The sequence below is a fragment of the Eleutherodactylus coqui genome, chromosome 2, assembly GCF_035609145.1.
Source record: "Eleutherodactylus coqui strain aEleCoq1 chromosome 2, aEleCoq1.hap1, whole genome shotgun sequence".
Classification (NCBI taxonomy): Eukaryota; Metazoa; Chordata; class Amphibia; order Anura; family Eleutherodactylidae; genus Eleutherodactylus; species Eleutherodactylus coqui.
The window spans coordinates 125,962,300-125,980,159 of NC_089838.1; the positions used below are offsets into that span (position 1 = coordinate 125,962,300).

Genomic DNA, 17,860 nt, shown 5'->3' on the forward strand with positions numbered 1-17,860 from the left:
CAGTACTGGCTTTAGCCAGCATACAGAGTAGTTGTATAACAGCAGAAAAAGAGTGAGCCCCCTAGGAAAACTAGGATACAAATTGGATTGAAAAGGGTTAATATTCTTCCTGTCTGCCTTCAAAAAATAATAAAAAACATAAAAAATTCTAACGTACAGCATACTGTACAAATGGCACTAAACTTTCTAAACATAGAAATATTTAAAGTCTTAATAAACATCACATGAAGATCATATTTGTAACTCACTCCCAAAAATATTGCAGTTGTTAGAAAGAAACACTGAAATATTTAATTGCCAAAATAGTGCAATAAATAACACACATTAGCATTTCAACCAAAGTTTAATGGGTTTAACTGTAACAACCGGTAATAAAGCATAAAATGAAAAGATTTCATCCACAGTGTTCAATCACAGTGTTTAATTAAGTTTGTCTTGTGCATTAAACTTTTAAGATTATGGTAAAAAATGGGCTCGATATAGAAAGAAAATAGAGGTAGTAAAATACTGTACCATAAAGACAAAACAAACATAAATGCAAGACAGATGTCCTTAGTGATATTCCCATAGATTTAACACATAAAATCTTAAAATAAATAGGCCATAAAAATTGCCTTTAGATTATGGGAACATTATGCTTCTGTTTGATATAAAATAGAGGACATTCAAAAACACCAATTGACTTGAATATTGCCTGACAGAAATAGTAAAATATAAAGAGCCTTTCACATTTAATTTGCCATTTGCATTTCACATACTTGAAAAAAAGTAGTCCATAAGTGAAATAGACCAGTTGGCATTCAACTGAAATGTCTTTCTTCCATAAGGAAGGCAGCAAATGAATATTTTATTGGTTCAATGTCTCAGTAGTCCAAACACTTATGCTTTTAATAATTAGCCATTCATTTTGATTCTTAGTCACTAAAATTCGGATGCAGTCAATATTAAAAAGAACTTTACGGTCTATATTGTCCATTTCAAAGTTTCCATTCATGAAGTCCCCTAACCTCAGGTAAGTGGTACATTTTTTGTTCTTCTTAGTCCCAACTAATCGTTCTCCAACCTCCAGAGTCCCATGGTGTAGAATATCATTTTGACGATCTTCTGTTCCTGTGCTGACTTTGATTTTGCTAATTTTGATAGGTTTCTCAAACACAATGTGATAAAAGTCACCACTAGAAGGTGGCTTGGCCCAAAAATATTCTTCAGCACTACTATAAGCCCTATTAACCTCATAATTTTCAAATGTATTCATATTTGTGCTAAGAATTGCAGAAGGGTTATCAGGTATATCAAGCAAGTCCTCTTCAAAATCATCATCCTTCAGTTTGTTCTCAGCACCTTTATAGGAGGAATAATATCCCATATGTTGAAAAAGAGATGGCTTAAACCGAATTGCTTCTTTTTGGGCTAGCAGGCCTCTAAAATGAATCAGCAACCAATCACAAGGCATTTCCTGGTAGAACATAAGTAGAAAATGGGCTAGTCGCGGTAAATCATGGGTATGATAAAGTTTACCAATATATCCTAGTTTAGAAAACTCCAAGGTCACCCAATTTGATCCTTTCCTGGAATTTATTACTTTTTTAATTGTTGTAAAGAAATTCTTGGCACATCTAACATCATCTTCAAGCATTAAATAATAATCTGAGAGATTTGCACAAAAATTTAGTAGGAAAGCATAGTCAACATTCTGTTTAGATCTAAATTTCACCCGGGCATCCGGATCATTATAATTTCTTTTCAAGCCTTCTAATACAGGATAGTACTGTACAGGAGTATGGATAATTGCCAATCTTCCTGCAATAATATGATGGGAGAATTTTCTTGATATATCCTGTACAATGCTTTCACACCAGGTTAGGTCAAAATCGGCTAAATGAACAACTACAGCTATCTCTTTCAGTTCTTCATAGCTTGACTGTTCAAATATAGACTTGATAGTTTCAAGCAAATAATTTCCTTTCTTCCTTTTCACAGATGATAGTCCAATTGTTAGAAAACCTACAAAAAGAAAGGACTGTGAGTATTCATACTGTTCTTTTTATTTTTTTTATATAACAAAGCAAAGCACTGTGCTTCACTTGTTATACAATTGCTTGGATGGCTGAGACCATGTTCTAAAGATTTAACCTCTTGAGGATGACATATATTCAGAGATTTTTATGCACAGCTCTAATTTAATTTAATTTAATAATCTAGTACTTACCATCAAAAGAGGACAATTTCTAGTGCTGCAATCAAATCTGGGAGCCACTAAATCTCAATATTGATTAATTGCAATACATTGTTGATAGGTTTTCATTTTGGTCTTGGTATAGTTGCTGGACAGTGGGCAAAAATGAATTGTTCTATAAAATAAAAATTGTTTCTCTTTGATGTATCTTTTTAATCTAAATTAAGGCTCTGTTCACATCACAGTTTTAGTTTTTTTTGGTGTATATGAGGGGAAATTCTCTTGACATACACTGTATACAGAACATGAAGCCTTAGGTGACTCATAAGGTCTCTCTTCCCCATATGAGGAAATCAGTACTGTAAATGAAGCATTGTAGTTAGGGGGGGGATACATTTCCTTTAACAAATTTGGAACATCTTACTTCAGCGTGCTTTATGTTAAGACAGTGTTAGGGAGCACCCCTGCCTGGATAAATCATGGCCTATATGCTTCTATACAGGGTCTGTGCAAAAAGTTAGAATTTTTAATAAACAAATATACAACGCATATCAAAAGTCTACACTCCCCTGTTAAAATGCCATGTTTTTGTCATGTTAAAAAATCAAAGATGAATTTTTTCATATTTATTTCACCCTCAATGTGACTCATTATCTGTACAATTCCATTGGAAAACAAAATGAAATAATTTAAGGTGGAAAAATAAAAATAACTAAACTAAAATAATGTGGTTGCATAAGTGTGAACACCGTGTTATATTTGGGGATGTGGTTGTGTTCAGAATTCACCAATCACATTTAAACTCATGCTAAATAGTAGTCAGCACTCCGCTGCCATTATTCAAAGTGAGTCTCATTTACCTCATATAAAGTTCAGCTCTTTAGATTTTCCTGACATTTTCTTAGCTGCAAAAGCCGTAAAAAGCTAACAGCACATCAAAGGAATTTAATTGTTGAAATGTATCAGTCAGGAGAAAGGGACCAAAACATTTCTAAGGCATTACATATACCATGGAACACAGTGAAGACGGTCATCAAGAAATGGATTTGATTTGGCACAACAGTGACAATACTAAGAACTAGATGTTTCTCAAAACACTGGTTGTGTAGTGTATGTGACAACTATCCCCCATAGTCTTCATATGTTTGGGCTGTGGGGTAGGGGGGCAAGATAAAAGCCTTTTCTAAGGCTTTAGTCACACGGGCGTTTTTCCCCGCGATTTGCGGTTCGCATCACGGATGCGCATCCGCAAATCGCGTGACCAGGGCCGAAAAATCGCCCGAAAAAACTGCTCCTAGCCGCGTTTCAATAGAAACGGGCCGGAGCTGTCCAGCGCATTGAATTCAATGGAGCCGGCAATACAGCCGGCTCCATTGAAAGCAATGGGCTGAGGGCGATATCACGATGAATTTTCGGGAAGGGCTTAAAAATATAAGCCCTTCCCGGAAATTCATCCAGAAATGTGTAAAAACAAAAAAATATATATATAGTCACCTTGTCCTGGCAGACGAAGTTCAGCCGCGGACGGCCGGCAGTTCTCCTGAACTGCTCTGAGTAGTATTCAGCAGCCGGGGATTTAAAATCCCCGCCTGCTGAATGAGCTGCCTATGATTGGTCACAGCCTCACCAATCAGAGGCAGCTCTCACTCATGAATGGGTGAGTGAGTGCTGCCTCTGATTGGCTCAGCGCAGGGACCAATCAGGGGCAGCTCTCAGCTGAATGACAGTGTATCCGAGAGAACGTGTTATGGTCTGATGAGACCAAGTTTAAAATTTTAATCCATAATTCCAAAAGGCATGTTTGGCATAAAGCCAACACTGTGCATCACCAAAAGAACACCATACCCACACTAATAGGTTATGGGGAGGCGCCTTGATGTATTTTTTATATAAAAAAGTATATAACTATAGCAATAGTTAACCCCTTCCCGCTCCTGGACGTACCTGGTACGTCATGGTAGCGGGATACTTCCCGCAACATGACGTACCTGGTACGTCATGTCATTAAAGTGTCGCCGCGGTGACAATCGCTGCGACACAGCAGTGATGTCTGCTGACATAGTCAGCAGACAAGTGCTGCGTCCGGGCTGGGGACCAATCAGAGCGGTCCCTCCCCCACGATCGCTGTGATTGGTCAGGGAAAAACTCCCTGACCAATCACAGCACGGCAGCAGACTTCGCGCTGTTTACAGTAGCGGCTCTGTCTGCAAGCACCGCAGTGTATTTCCTGGTGCTTGTAGAGAGCACGTGTGTTACATCTGTGTGATAAAAAGAGCGATTAGTGTGTAGATTAGGCAGGGAGTGAGTGTAGTGTAGTGGAGTGTAGTGTAGTGTAGTGGAGTGTAGTGTAGTGGAGTGGAGTTAGTGATCAGTGTAGTGGAGAGGAGTTAGTCATCAGTGTGGTGTAGTGGAGTGAGTGTTAGTGATCAGTGTGGTGTAGTGTAGTGAGTGTAGTGAGTGATTGATCAGGCAGTGTAGTGTAGTGAGTGTAGTGAGTGATTGATCAGGCAGTGTAGTGTAGCAGAGTGGAGTGAGTGATCAGAAGTGCAGTGTAGTGTAGTGAGTGAGGGATCTGTAGTGTGTGATCAGAAGTGTAGTGAGTGAGCTGTAGCGTGCGATCAGCAGTGTAGTGTAGCGCAGCGTGTAGTCAGTGTATCCCTTGGTGTAAAAAAAAAAAAAAAAGTTCCTGTTGTTCCCATTTCATTACCTGTCCCATCACCCGTTATTAGTTAGTGTAGCGTTTAGTTAGTCCGTCTAGTGTGTAGCGTGTCGTTAGTCCGTGTACTGTCAGTGTATTCGTCTGTGTAAAAAAAACCCCAAAAAAACAAAAAAAGTTCCTGTTGTTCCCATTTCGTTACCTGTCCCGTCACCCGTCATTAGTTAGTGTAGCGTGTCGTTAGTCCATCTAGTGTGTAGTGTGTCGTTAGTCCGTGTTGTGTCAGTGTATTCGTCTGTGTAAAAAAAAAAAAAAGAAAAAAAAAAAAACACTTACGTGAATACACCACATAAGTTTCCGTGTTCTTTCCGACCCCCGTCCCGTGGTCACCCCATCCCGCAGTGTCCCATCTAATAAAACTTTTTCCCCGTGTGCCCCATTTTATATAAATATGGCCCGCAGGAGGTACACTTCAGAGGAACTGTATGCAATCATTGCATCAGACTCGGACTCAGGTAGTGGTGATGACGACCCCACTTTTTTGGCATTCTCCGACTCCTCATCCTCATCCTCATCCAGCGAGTCTGAGCTCCCTGCACCCCCGAGAAGGCGTCCAAGGACTGCCACTGACCCCAATGCATCAGATGCTCACTGGAGTACCCCGGAAGATTACAGACCCCAGATCCCTGATTTTATTGGGAACCCAGGGATTCAATTTGACACGGAAGGGCTCAGAGGGAAGGACTTCTTCAAGTTTTTTTTTTCTGAAGAGTTCATTGCCCATATTGTTACCCAGACGAATTTGTACGCCCAGAATTTTATAGAAGAAAATCCCACCTCCAGCTATGCCAGACCCGATAAGTGGACCCCTGTGGATGCACCAGAGATAAAAAAATTTGGGGGGCTTATACTAACCATGGGGCTAATAAAGAAGCCAACAATCAGGGCGTACTGGTCTACCGATATTTTGTACCACACCCCAATGTTCCGCATGGCGATGTCGAGGACGCGCTTTGAGTGTATTTTAAAATTTCTGCACTACAATGACAACCAGCTGTGTCCCCCCAGCGATCACCCCAATTACGATCGGTTGTATAAGATCAGGCCCGTAATAGACCATTTTAACGCCAAGTTTGCCCAGGCGTATGCCCCACAGATAAACATTGCAGTAGACGAGTCCCTGGTACACTTCAAGGGGAGGCTAAAATTCCGCCAGTACCTGCCCAGTAAGCGGGCACGGTATGGTGTGAAGTTGTACAAGCTGTGCGAAAGTACATCAGGGTACACCCACAAGTTCCGTATTTACGAGGGGAAGGACACTAAAATTGAGCCCCCAGAATGCCCCCCTGTGCTGGGAGTAACAGGGAAAATAGTGTGGGAACTGGTGCACCCACTATTAGACCAGGGTTACCATCTGTACCTGGATAACTTTTATACCAGTGTCCCCCTGTTTCAGTGCCTCGCTTCCAGAGGAACAGTGGCATGTGGCACTGTTCGGAAAAATCAAAAAAGCCTCCCTAAGACGCTGCTTGGGCAACTGCTCAGAAGGGGTGAGAGCCGGGCCCAATGCAGCGACAATGTATTGTGCGTTAAATATAAGGACAAGAGGGATGTCCTTATGTTGACGACAATACACGGCCACAGCAGTACCCCCTGCCCAGTACGAGGTACCAGTGCAGAGACCCCCAAACCAGACTGCGTCCTCGACTATAATAAGTACATGGGAGGGGTCGATCTATCAGACCAGGTACTGGAGCCCTATAGAGCCATGCGGAAAACACGGGTGTGGTACAAAAAACTGGCCGTGCACCTCGTACAGATGGCACTGTATAATGCCTATGTGCTGTTCCGAGGTGCAGGCCACAGGGGGACATTCGTTGAATTTCAAGAGGAAGTTATCAAGGACCTAATATTTGGGGACCAGGAGGTGGGGGAGAGGCCCAGTACTTCTGGAAGCGAGGCCACAAGAATTGTACCAGGGCAGCATTTTCTCAGTGAAATTCCCTCCACTGCGACGAAGGGAAGGACCCAAAAGAGGTGCAGAGTGTGCTACAAACAGGGGATAAGAAAAGACACCATATACCAGTGTGAAACGTGCCCCACACAACCCGGCCTCTGTATAAATGAGTGTTTTAAGATCTACCACACGTCCCTGAAATTTTAATTTTTTTATTGCCCTGACGTTTTACCCTGATGTACTTCGCACAGCTTGTACATAAAGCCACATGCTAAGTCCTTCCCTTCTGAGCCCTGCGCCCTAAAAACAGTTTAGATTCACATATGGGGCATTTCCCTGTTGGGTAACATCATGGGTTACGTTTTCTCCTTCTGCCCCTGGTAAAAAATAAAAATCTGGGCCTAAACTGAGCATTATTGGAAAAATGTGAATTTTTCGTTCTCAACTCAAATTGTTAAAAAAAATTCCTCAAATACCTGTGGGTTCAAACCGCTCACTACACCCCTTAAAAAATTCCCTGAGAGGTGTAGTTTCCAAAATGGGGTCAGTTGTTGGGGGTCTCAAATGCACTGGTACCTCAGGGGCACTGCAAACACTACATGGGGTCTGAAAATTATTCCAGCAAAATCTGCATTCAAAAAAAGCGCTCCTTTCTTTCTGAGCCCTGCCATGTGCCCAAACAACAGTTTACATCCACATATGGGGCATTTCCGTGCTCGAGAGTAATTGGGTAATGCATTATGGACTATGTTTTCTCCTTCTGCCCCTGGTGAAAAATGAAAATCTTGGCCTAAAGCTGAACATTATTGGAAAAATGTGAATTTTTCGTTCTCAACTCAAATTGTTAAAAAAAATTACTCAAATACCTGTGGGTTCAAACCGCTCACTACACCCCTTAAAAAATTCCCTGAGGGGTGTAGTTTCCAAAATGGGGTCAGTTGTTGGGGGTCTCAAATGCACTGGTACCTCAGGGGCACTGCAAACACTACACGGTGTCTGAAAATTATTCCAGCAAAATCTGCATTCAAAAAAAGCGCTCCTTTCTTTCTGAGCCCTGCCATGTGCCCAAACAACAGTTTACATCCACATATGGGGCATTTCCGTGTTCGAGAGTAATTGGGTAATGCATTATGGACTATGTTTTCTCCTTCTGCCCCTGGTGAAAAATGAAAATCTGGGCCTAAAGCTGAACATTATTGGAAAAATGTGAATTTTTCGTTCTCAACTCAAATTGTTAAAAAGAATTCCTCAAATACCTGTGGGTTCAAACTGCTCACTACACCCCTTAAAAAATTCCCTGAGGGGTGTAGTTTCCAAAATGGGGTCAGTTGTTGGGGGTTTCAAATGTACTGCTACCTCAGGGGCACTGCAAACACTACATGGGGTCTGAAAATTATTCCTGCCAAATCCGCATTCAAAAAGACAAGAAGCGCTCCTTTCCTTCTGAGTCCTGCCATGTGCCCATACAACAGGCTACGTCCACATATGGGGCATTTCCGTGTTCGAGAGCAACTGGGTAACGCATCATGGGGTACGTTTTTTCCTTCTGCCACTGGTAAAAAATATAAATCTGGGCCTAAAGCTGAACATTATGTGAAAAATGTGATTTTTTTGTATTGAACTCAAACTGTTAAAAAAATTCCTCAAATACCTGTGGGTTCAAACCGCTCACTACACCCCTTAAAAAATTCCCTGAGGGGTGTAGTTTCCAAAATGGGGTCAGTTGTTGGGGGTTTCAAATGCACTGGTACCTCAGGGGCACTGTAAACACTACATGGGGTCTGAAAATTATTCTAGCAAAACCTGCATTCAAAAAGCCAAGAAGCGCTCCTATCCTTCTGAGTCCTGCCATGTGCCCATACAACAGGCTACGTCCACATATAGGGCATTTCTAAAAACTGCGGAATCTAGGTAATAAATTCCAAGTTTTGTTTCTTTGCTAACTCCTACTGTTTATATAAAAAAAAAGGTTTTATATTGAAAATCAGTAGAAAAAAGGAACTGTTCTAATTTTTGATGCACTTTCCTTTAATTCCTGTAAAACATCTAAAGGGTTAATAAACTTTCTAAATGCCATTTTGAATACTTTGAAGGGTGCTGATTTTAAAATGGGGCAATTCATGGGGGATTCTGATATACAGGCTCGGCAAAACTATGTCTGAACTGCATTGGTCCTTAAAAAATTTAGATTTTGAAATTTGCAAGTAAATGTGAAAAATTACTGCTAAATTTATATACTTTGTGGAGTCTGCAAAAAGTAAAATAACACTTAAAAAATGATTGCTGTGTAAAGTAGGCCTATGGGAAATGTTAATTAATAACTATGTTGTGGTGTTTGACTTTCTATCTTACAAAGAAAACAATTCAAAGTTTGAAAATTGTGAATTTTTCCAAATTTTCAGTAAATTTGGATTTTTTTTCCTAATAAGGACAAAATTTATTGATGAAATTTTTACACTAACATAAAGTACAATATGTCACGAAAAAACAATCTCAGAATCACCTTGATAAGTAAAAGCATTCAAAAGTTATTAGCACAGAAAGTGACAGATGTCAGATTTGAAAAATAAGGCTTGGTCCTTAAGCTCAAAATAGGCCATGTCATTAAGGGGTTAAAAGAAATGAGTGTTAACTCACCTGGTGCCAGACGAGGATACCTTTCCCAAGGCACCTCGCTGACACCATAGTCCACGTTCGCTTGTAATTAAGCCTTTGGTTCCATCCGACCTTGTTTGGAGAGCTGCAGGACCGTTTCCATTAAGCTTCACCGGGTAATCGGGGCTTAGATAAAGGTATGCAGAGTAGATAAAATAAACTATCCGCGCTCCAGGGGAATACGAGGCTTCAAAATAGGGAACCGATGTCCTTCTTTATTAATATTCTTGAGCAACGCGTTTCGGTAGGTAAACTACCTTTTTCAAGCTCCATACATTTGCTGTAGACAAACCTAATGACATGTGAGTGCCTATTTATATGTGCTAGTTATTTTAAATGTATGGAGCTTAAAAAAGGTAGTTTACCTACCGAAACGCGTTGCTCAAGAATATTAATAAAGAAGGACATTGGTTCCCTATTTTGAAGCCTTGTATTCCCCTGGAGCGTGGATAGTTTATTTTATCTACTCTGCATACCATACCCACACTGAACCATGGTGGAGGCAGCATTATGATTTTGGACTGTTTTTCAGCTTTTAGAACTGTGGTTTTAGTCAAGGTGGAGGGAATTATGAACAGTTCCAAATATCAGTCCATTTTGGCACAAAACCTTCAGGCCTCATCTGAAAAGTTGAAGGTGAAAAGGAATTTCACCTTTCATCATGGCAATTACCCAAAAGATACCTTCAAATCAACAAAAGAATGGCTTTGCCAGAGGAAGATCAAAGTTTTGAACTGCCTCAGCCAGAGCCCATTGAAGATGTGTTAGTTAACCTGAAGAGAGTTCTACACATGAAATGCCCTCACGATCTGACAGATTTGGAGCTGTTTTGCAAGGAAGAGTGGACAAAGATTGCCAAGTCCACATGTGCAATGCTTTCAGACACTTACCTAAAAAGACTGAATGCCATAAAGTTAAAGAGTATATCAACAAAGTATTAGTTTTAGGGTGTGCATATTTATGCAACCACATTATTTTATTTTTTATTTTTTTCACCCTCAAGTATTTGATTGTCTTTCAATGGAATTGTACAGATAATGGGTCACATTGATGGTGGAAATAAATCTGAAGTGATCCATCTTTGTCCGATTTTTTAACATGGCATTTCAACAGCGGTGTGTAGATTTTTATAGCCACTGTAAAATAAAGTGTCTGAACCAAAGAAAAAAAACAGCAACAACTTTCATCTCTGTCTGGTTTTAGCATGAGAATGTAACTAGAGCTAAAACGTCACTTGGTTAAATACGCATTTGCCCATTTGAAGTCGAGTTCTGTCCTCCTGCCTTTAGTTGTTTGAGATATGTGATTTAAAAAATATATATATATTATAAAACAAGGTTTTGACAGCACCTTAATGTAAAATCATACTTGATTCAACTAATATGCATGTTTCAAAAGCATTGAGGCTTGCCTAAGCATTAAAATGCACTTGGATCAAGGACTTTCTGGTCAGAACTATTACTTACGTTTTCTCGCTATTGGTATGCCAGCTAATATCTGATATGTAACATTTATAGATGAGAAGTTAGAGAACTCCCTGACTGTATTGCCATATGAATCTGAGTTTAATTGATGAGTAGAAGCATCTCTAAGTCTTTTATCTTCTTCCTACATCAAAATACAATATTAGAGTTAATGCAATCCAAATAATTACAATTATTTATCCATTTCGCAAATAATACATTCCTAAATTCAAAGTTAAATTAAAATGGATTGTCCTCTAAATTGATATTACATTTCTCTGCTAATTATACAAAATAAACCCAAATTTTTAATTGGAAATATTAAAACAAAGATGCTCTTAGATATTGCAGTTGTTACGGCACCCACCTGATACAATTCTTTTGATTCCTCTCAGAATATCTATTTAATGTGTTCTGTAGCAGTGGCTCAGCAGCTCAGTCCAACACTCTGGATACTCTCCTAGGCTGCTTTCACACATCTCGCAAGAATATGAACCACATTCTTTTGAATTGGGCCATATACATGAGCAATTTTTTGGCTGCATCATGGTGGGGGGAAAGCGTGGCATGGCTTATCTTTTGGCGCTCCCTTGGAGCAGATCACCCATTGTTTTCAATGGGGCCACAAAAAACCATTGTACAGCGTATGAGGTGCATGCAAGTGTGATGCAAGGTTTCTCATTGAGAACAATGAAAGCTGTGCCAGAGGACCGTTACTTCCCTGAAGTGATGGGAAGCACTTTCTTTATACAAAAATGCCTTGCATCCGCGGGGACATCGTACGTTCCTGAGTGCAATTTCTGGTCGAGTTTCGCAGTCTGATATCATGCTCGCCTTTGTGATATTAGCCAAATAGATATAAAAGTAAATAAAAAAGTCTACATAGGGCGTGGCCTATCTCCTGAATGGAGCAGACATGCTGGGGAGGAGCTCCGATGCGCCACCAAATCCAAAAGATGCTTGTTTACCTGTGCATCAATCTCAGGAAGCTTCTCCCTCCTCAAACCTCCTGTTACTTACCGAGGTATGTTTGCAGGGGACATTCTTAGTGCTCCTGCTCCACGTACTGGTTCTCAACACAGCCTTTCCCACATATAAAACTGGGACCTTCATCAGTCAAGACCACTTCTCCTGGTGTTCCCTGGTTAGGCTCACAGACCCTTCTGGTAACACCAGCACTTTTGGGTATATCCTCCAGCTCAAAGAGTTATGTCTAACCCAGCTTAATTGATGAAGGGGCCTATCCTGAAACGCATATTTGCTGGTTTTAATTGACACAATAAAAAGAGAAGTTGGATTAATCTTATCCCACTGCCTGTTGAGATTCATTGGAAAGCGACGCTGGGCGTATTGTCTCTCCATTTCCACACTTAAAAAAAAACTCCGTTAGTCAGGAAAGGTCTAAAGTCTATCATCTTTCTCCACTGATATTCAACACCTCCCTTCCTAATACAGGTGAACCATATAAAGGCCTTCATCTTTTACAATGGTTCACATAGAACCAGGGCTAATATCCATTTTCAATGTATTTCTTATATCTGTTTATGGCATAAGGCTTATTGGTAGGCTTATGTCAAAAAGTGGATTAAATTTGGTACAACAGTGACATTACCAAAAAAATGGACGTCCCTCGAAAACTGATGAAAAGACCCATCAGAAAATTGGTCTAGGTGGTTGCCAAGAGGACTACAGCAATATTAAAGGAGCTGCAGGCATTTCTGGTAAATACTCGTTGCACAGTGCATGTGACAACCATCTCCTGTATTTGTATAGGTTGTAGGGTAGGTTGGCAAAATGGGAGCCTTTTCTAACAAAGAAAAATATCCAAGCCCAGCTATGTTTTTCAAAAACCTATATCAAGTCTGCCAGAAGTATGTAGGACAACATGTTATGGTCTGATGAGACCAAGGTTGAACTGTTTGGCCATGATTCCAAAAGGTATGTTTGGCACAAAGCCAACACTACGTATCACCAACAGAACACCATACCCACAGTGAAGCATGGTGGAGGCAGTATTATGATTTGGGGATAGCTTAACATGGCAAAAACATGAAATTTTAACAGAGCTGTGTAGACTTCTTTTGGTATTGTGCAGGTTAGCCAATAAAAATTAGCACATTAGAAGTGGCTTCTTCTCACCTCCAGGAATGAACACATTAGGAGGAAATTCTCAAAGGGACTCAAAAGAACATCAGGGAGTACTATACAGATAGTCCCCGACTTGCGAATATTCGAGTTACGAATTTCGCTAGATACGAACTATCTGTTTTGCACAGTATGATGTAATGCTATGGCATTACATCATACTGTGCAGGGACCGGACAAGCTTCTATCAAGCCTGATAGAAGCCTGTCCGGTCAGATCGCGGCTGCTAGGCAGCCGGGGACCTCCTGAAAGGCCCTAGGGCTGTCTATGCAGGGCGCCTAGCAAGCTGTGCGCTTGATGGGCACTCTGCATAGGCAGCCCTGGGGCCTTTCAGGAGGTCCCCGGCTGCCTAGCAACCGACAGCGTCCCACGATCTCATCGCGGGACGCTGTACGGGCCCCCTGAACGTCGGGTGCAGGCTGTTTCTTACAGCGGGCACCCGGCGGCAGCAGTTCTGACGAGCCGCGCTGCTCGCCAGAACTGTTAACACTTTAAATACCGCTGTCAGAGCGGTATTTAAGGTGTTAATAGTTCAGACGAGTGGTGCGGCTCGTCGGAACTGCTGCCGCCGGGTGCCCGCTGTAAGAACAGCCTGCACCTGATGTTGTATGGAGCGGGATCCACCCGCGATCCCGCTCCATACAAGCATTTGTTCGACTTGCGAACACAATGGACTTGCGAACAGGTACCTGGAACGGAACCTGTTCGCAAGTCGGGGACCATCTGTATATATATGACATAATTATGTTTTGCATGAACTAAAAGGGAACAGTAATATTTCATTGTTGAATTGTTCCTTTAAAGAAAAAAAGTGCACTAAAGTAACAGCTATAAACATGAAATGCTGTATCGCAGCCTTTGTATAGAGTTTTATATGTTACGAAAACTTAAGATTAGTTCCTTAGGCCTCTTTCAGAAGAGCGTCATTTTGACGCAAAGTAAATGCGTCAAAAAATTGCGCCTATGAAACCAATGCTTTTTATGGGTTCCTTCAGACGAACGGTTTTTAATGCGCCTAAAAAAATTGTGCGTCAAAACATAGAACATATGTGTGTTGATTTAACACCGATATTTCTATTGCATCAAGAGATAGGTCTTGTCCTATCTTTTAACGCAAAACGCTGGAGGCTCCATAGATTCCTATGGGAGTCAATGAGAGCTGTCCAAAAAATGGAGGGGGGGGGGGCGGGGGGGCGGAGTTTAACAGCAGCTAGTGCTGGTAAACAATGACAGGTGCCTCTAGTGAGGCATATAAAGTGTTTACAGTAGTTCTGCCAGCCGAGAGATTTCAGGGCTGCAGCGTCAGTTCGCTGCAAGAATGTCTTGTCTTGCATTACATGAATAACCCATTGATTTAAATAGGCACTTTGGCACCACGTAAGGGCTTCTACCCACTAGCGTTTTTTTAACACTACGATATCGCTGCGGTTTTTTTAAATGGGACTTTCTAATGTAAAAATCGCATCGCACAAAAATCGCAAGTTGCGATTTTTGTGCGATGCGATTTTAACATTAGAAAGTCCCATTTTTAAAAAACGCACTGATATCGCAGCATTAAAAAAAACGCTAGTGGGTAGAAGCCCTAATGCTTCATTTCTCCTGTGATGGCTCTCCCAGGAAATGGAATACTCACTGCAGGTATCTCACCAAAAAAATTACAGCTACTAACTTTGGAACCTAGCAGTGGGTCCCTTTTGTGATCAGCTTGTTGTCAAGGGACTCTTCTAATGAGTAAAAACTGTTGAAAGTAGTGAACGCTTTAATCAAGATGATTTGTAAAGTTGCTTCATCTCTTCTCTAAGAGGCATACAAGCAAATATAACTAACTACAAAGGTGGACATAAACCTTTGTCCAAAATGGTAACCAAAAATATTTAAAATCTGAATTGCGAATATGGTCAAGCTAATAGCAGTTAAAGAGATCAAAATAATTGCATTATTTCTTACCACAACGTATTCATCCTCAATGTACAAGTTCATGAACAGCAGGCAAAAGATCAGAACCCCAAGGACTGGTAACGCTGAGCGTTTTCGAAAACATCTCATTTTATCCAGATATTTAGACTTAGTTGTTGTATGAATAAATACATATATTTCCTAATGAAAGACATGAAAAAAATGCATATTTAGTGGGACATACTAATAAAATATCTAACTATTAATGGCAATAGCAAGTTTAATTTTCAAGACTGGTGAATCAATTTGGTTACATTAAAATATACATGTAGTGTTGTATTAGATAATTTATAAATACTGGCATTCTACAGAAAATGGCCATTATTAAACTCATCATACATGTCTAGACATTTAATGCTTATGAAAGAAGAGACAGTTGTGGCAGAGGAGCGCATCTTCTCCTTGTGTTTTCAATGCGGCAAGCGCTGCTACCGCCGGCCCCATTGTCAACAAGATGAAACCCCTGGATGTGACAGCATTCGGGCGTTTCACATCCAAGGAATCCACTGCCGCAGCTGTCACAGCTGCAGCAGGGGATAGCGATCTACTCCCATTGCTTTCAATGGGGCGTCAGTAGCACCGGCAATGGGATGGCATTGTGCTCCTCTGCCACAGCAGTGACAGATGCGGCAGGGGTTCATTCATCCCCGCTGCACTCCCCTTATCACTGAACACTGTGGCATGAAGCAGATTTATTGATCTGGAATAACTGATACAAAGTCCTGAGGTGTGCTGCGAATCAACGTAATTGCAGTGCTGTACCAGTGTTCAGTGATGAGGAGATTTCCCTTGGGGACTGACAGAACCCTCCGGGAGTCCCCTCATCTCCACAGGGACGAAGAAGTTAACAGCGGGACATTTAAAAGGTGCTTCTAGCCAGAAGCACCTTTTAAATGCCCTGCTGTAAGGAGTGGGGAATCTATTAGCAGCGGAGGAGTTTCCATTAAAGGGGTTGTCTCGCGGCAGCAAGTGGGGTTATACACTTCTGTATGGCCATATTAATGTACTTTGTAATGTACATCGTGCATTAAATATGAGCCATACAGAAGTTATTCACTTACCTGCTCCGTTGCTAGCGTCCCCGTCGCCATGGATCCATCTAATTCTGATGTCTTCTTGCTTTTTTAGACGCGCTTGCGCTGTGCGGTCTTCTTCCAGGTGAATGGGGCCGCTCGTGCCGGAGAGCTGGTCCTCGTAGCTCCGCCCCATCACGTGTGCCGATTCCAGCCAATCAGGAGGCTGGAATCGGCAATGGACCGCACAGAGCCCATGGTGCACCATGGGAGAAGACCTGCGGTGCATCGTGGGTGAAGATCCAGGCGGCCATCTTTGTGAAGGAAGAAGAAGGAAGACGTCGCAGAGCGGGCATTCGGGTAAGTAATAAAATTTTTTTTTTTTAACACATCCTTTGGGGTTGTCCTGCGCCGAACGGGGGGCCTATGGAAAAAAAACTAAACGTTTTGGCGCGAGACAACCCCTTTAACTCCTACTCCCATAGGAGTCAATGGAAACTCATGCAAAATGCGCACTTATGACCTATCTTTTTCAGGTGTGCGCTGGTTTGCACTTCAAGTTCCGTGCATATGAATGCTTCTATAGGAACCCACTGGTTCTTTTAAAAGCGTGCATTATGCGCATGCAAGACACACACTTGTCTGAATGAGGCCTAAAAGTGTTGTTGCAAGATTAAATATGTTAGATCATGCAAAACAGTTTTTCAATGATAACAGTTTGAAAACAATAGTCAGCTGTTAGAAGTTACTGATATGTAGCTGTTATCAGCCCCAGTTACATTGTAAAATATTGCCTCTCTATATCGTTAAGCAGGGTTTTATTTTAAGCTGTAGTTTTTGTGGCAGTTTTTCATGCAGTTTTTTTTAGCCAAAGCAAGAAGTAGACCTGGCAGGAAGAAGTAAAACTCCTTCCTTTATATCTTCCATGACCTTTTAATCTGCTTCTGGCTTTGGCTAAAATCAAAAACTGCATGAAAAAATTGCAACACGAATCGCAGCTCCCCTCTCTAAAAACCCTGTGTGTCAAATCACTTTGTAGAGCTGATCATTTTCTGCTAAAAATCCAGCAGTCTAAGCCCCTATATGGCAACTGGCAATGAGTAAGCAACACTATTTTTTGTGGACTGTCTCGGTATTAAGACATTAAGCAGTTAAAAATATCTGATTATATTCTGAAAATATCTTAATTGCATCAACAGATATTGTTAGATTTCATCTCACCAAATAATGTCAGTGCTGGAGAATTTAGAAATAGAAATATATTTCATAAACACTAGAGGGCAGAATACTCAAGCTATTAAGACAATGTACTGCAAAAATAACACTAGCCAAAAAAAAAATCTACATGATATTACAATTCTTTTTCATAAAGCACGACAAAACCATTATTCCAGTGATACCTTTGCTGGCTAACCAGAAAAGATATTTTGTGGTCAAAATTTATTTAAAAATGTTCAGGTCAGCGAATAAAATTACTATAATACTCTACTATAAAACAGTCATATTTTTTACACAAGAGTATTAAACATTGCACAAGCTATAAAAATCTAGCCAAGTCACCAGATTCCAGAAAACATCTACTGTAGCTTAAAGGGTTTCTATATTTTATAGCTCATATATAAGTCAGCGGCCACCAAAAAGAATTCTATGTTTGTGATACACACAAGCACATTGTTTGCTACAACAAAGCAAATATCTGCTCCAAAATAAATATAAATGGCATGACATTGTTAAAAGTAAATCCCCATTTTTATAACAATTGATAGAAAGTCAGCACTGCAGCATTGGAGACACTGAGTTATTTGTGGGGAATACAGCCATATTGACATCCTAAGGCCT

General features: G+C 40.9%; 1 protein-coding gene across 1 annotated transcript in view; it reads right to left on the reverse strand.

The window, feature by feature from the left end:
* Positions 1-688: 688 nt before the first annotated feature.
* Positions 689-17,860, reverse strand: part of MGAT4C (MGAT4 family member C) — a 67,367-nt gene continuing 50,195 nt past the window's right edge. Inside the window, exons 2-4 of the mRNA XM_066589297.1 lie at positions 15,000-15,149; positions 10,911-11,052; positions 689-2,004 (exon numbers count right to left, since the gene is read on the reverse strand). Of these exons, the coding sequence (XP_066445394.1) occupies positions 848-2,004; positions 10,911-11,052; positions 15,000-15,149 (1,449 nt within the window). The 3' untranslated portion in view covers positions 689-847. The remainder of the gene's footprint in view (positions 2,005-10,910; positions 11,053-14,999; positions 15,150-17,860) is intronic.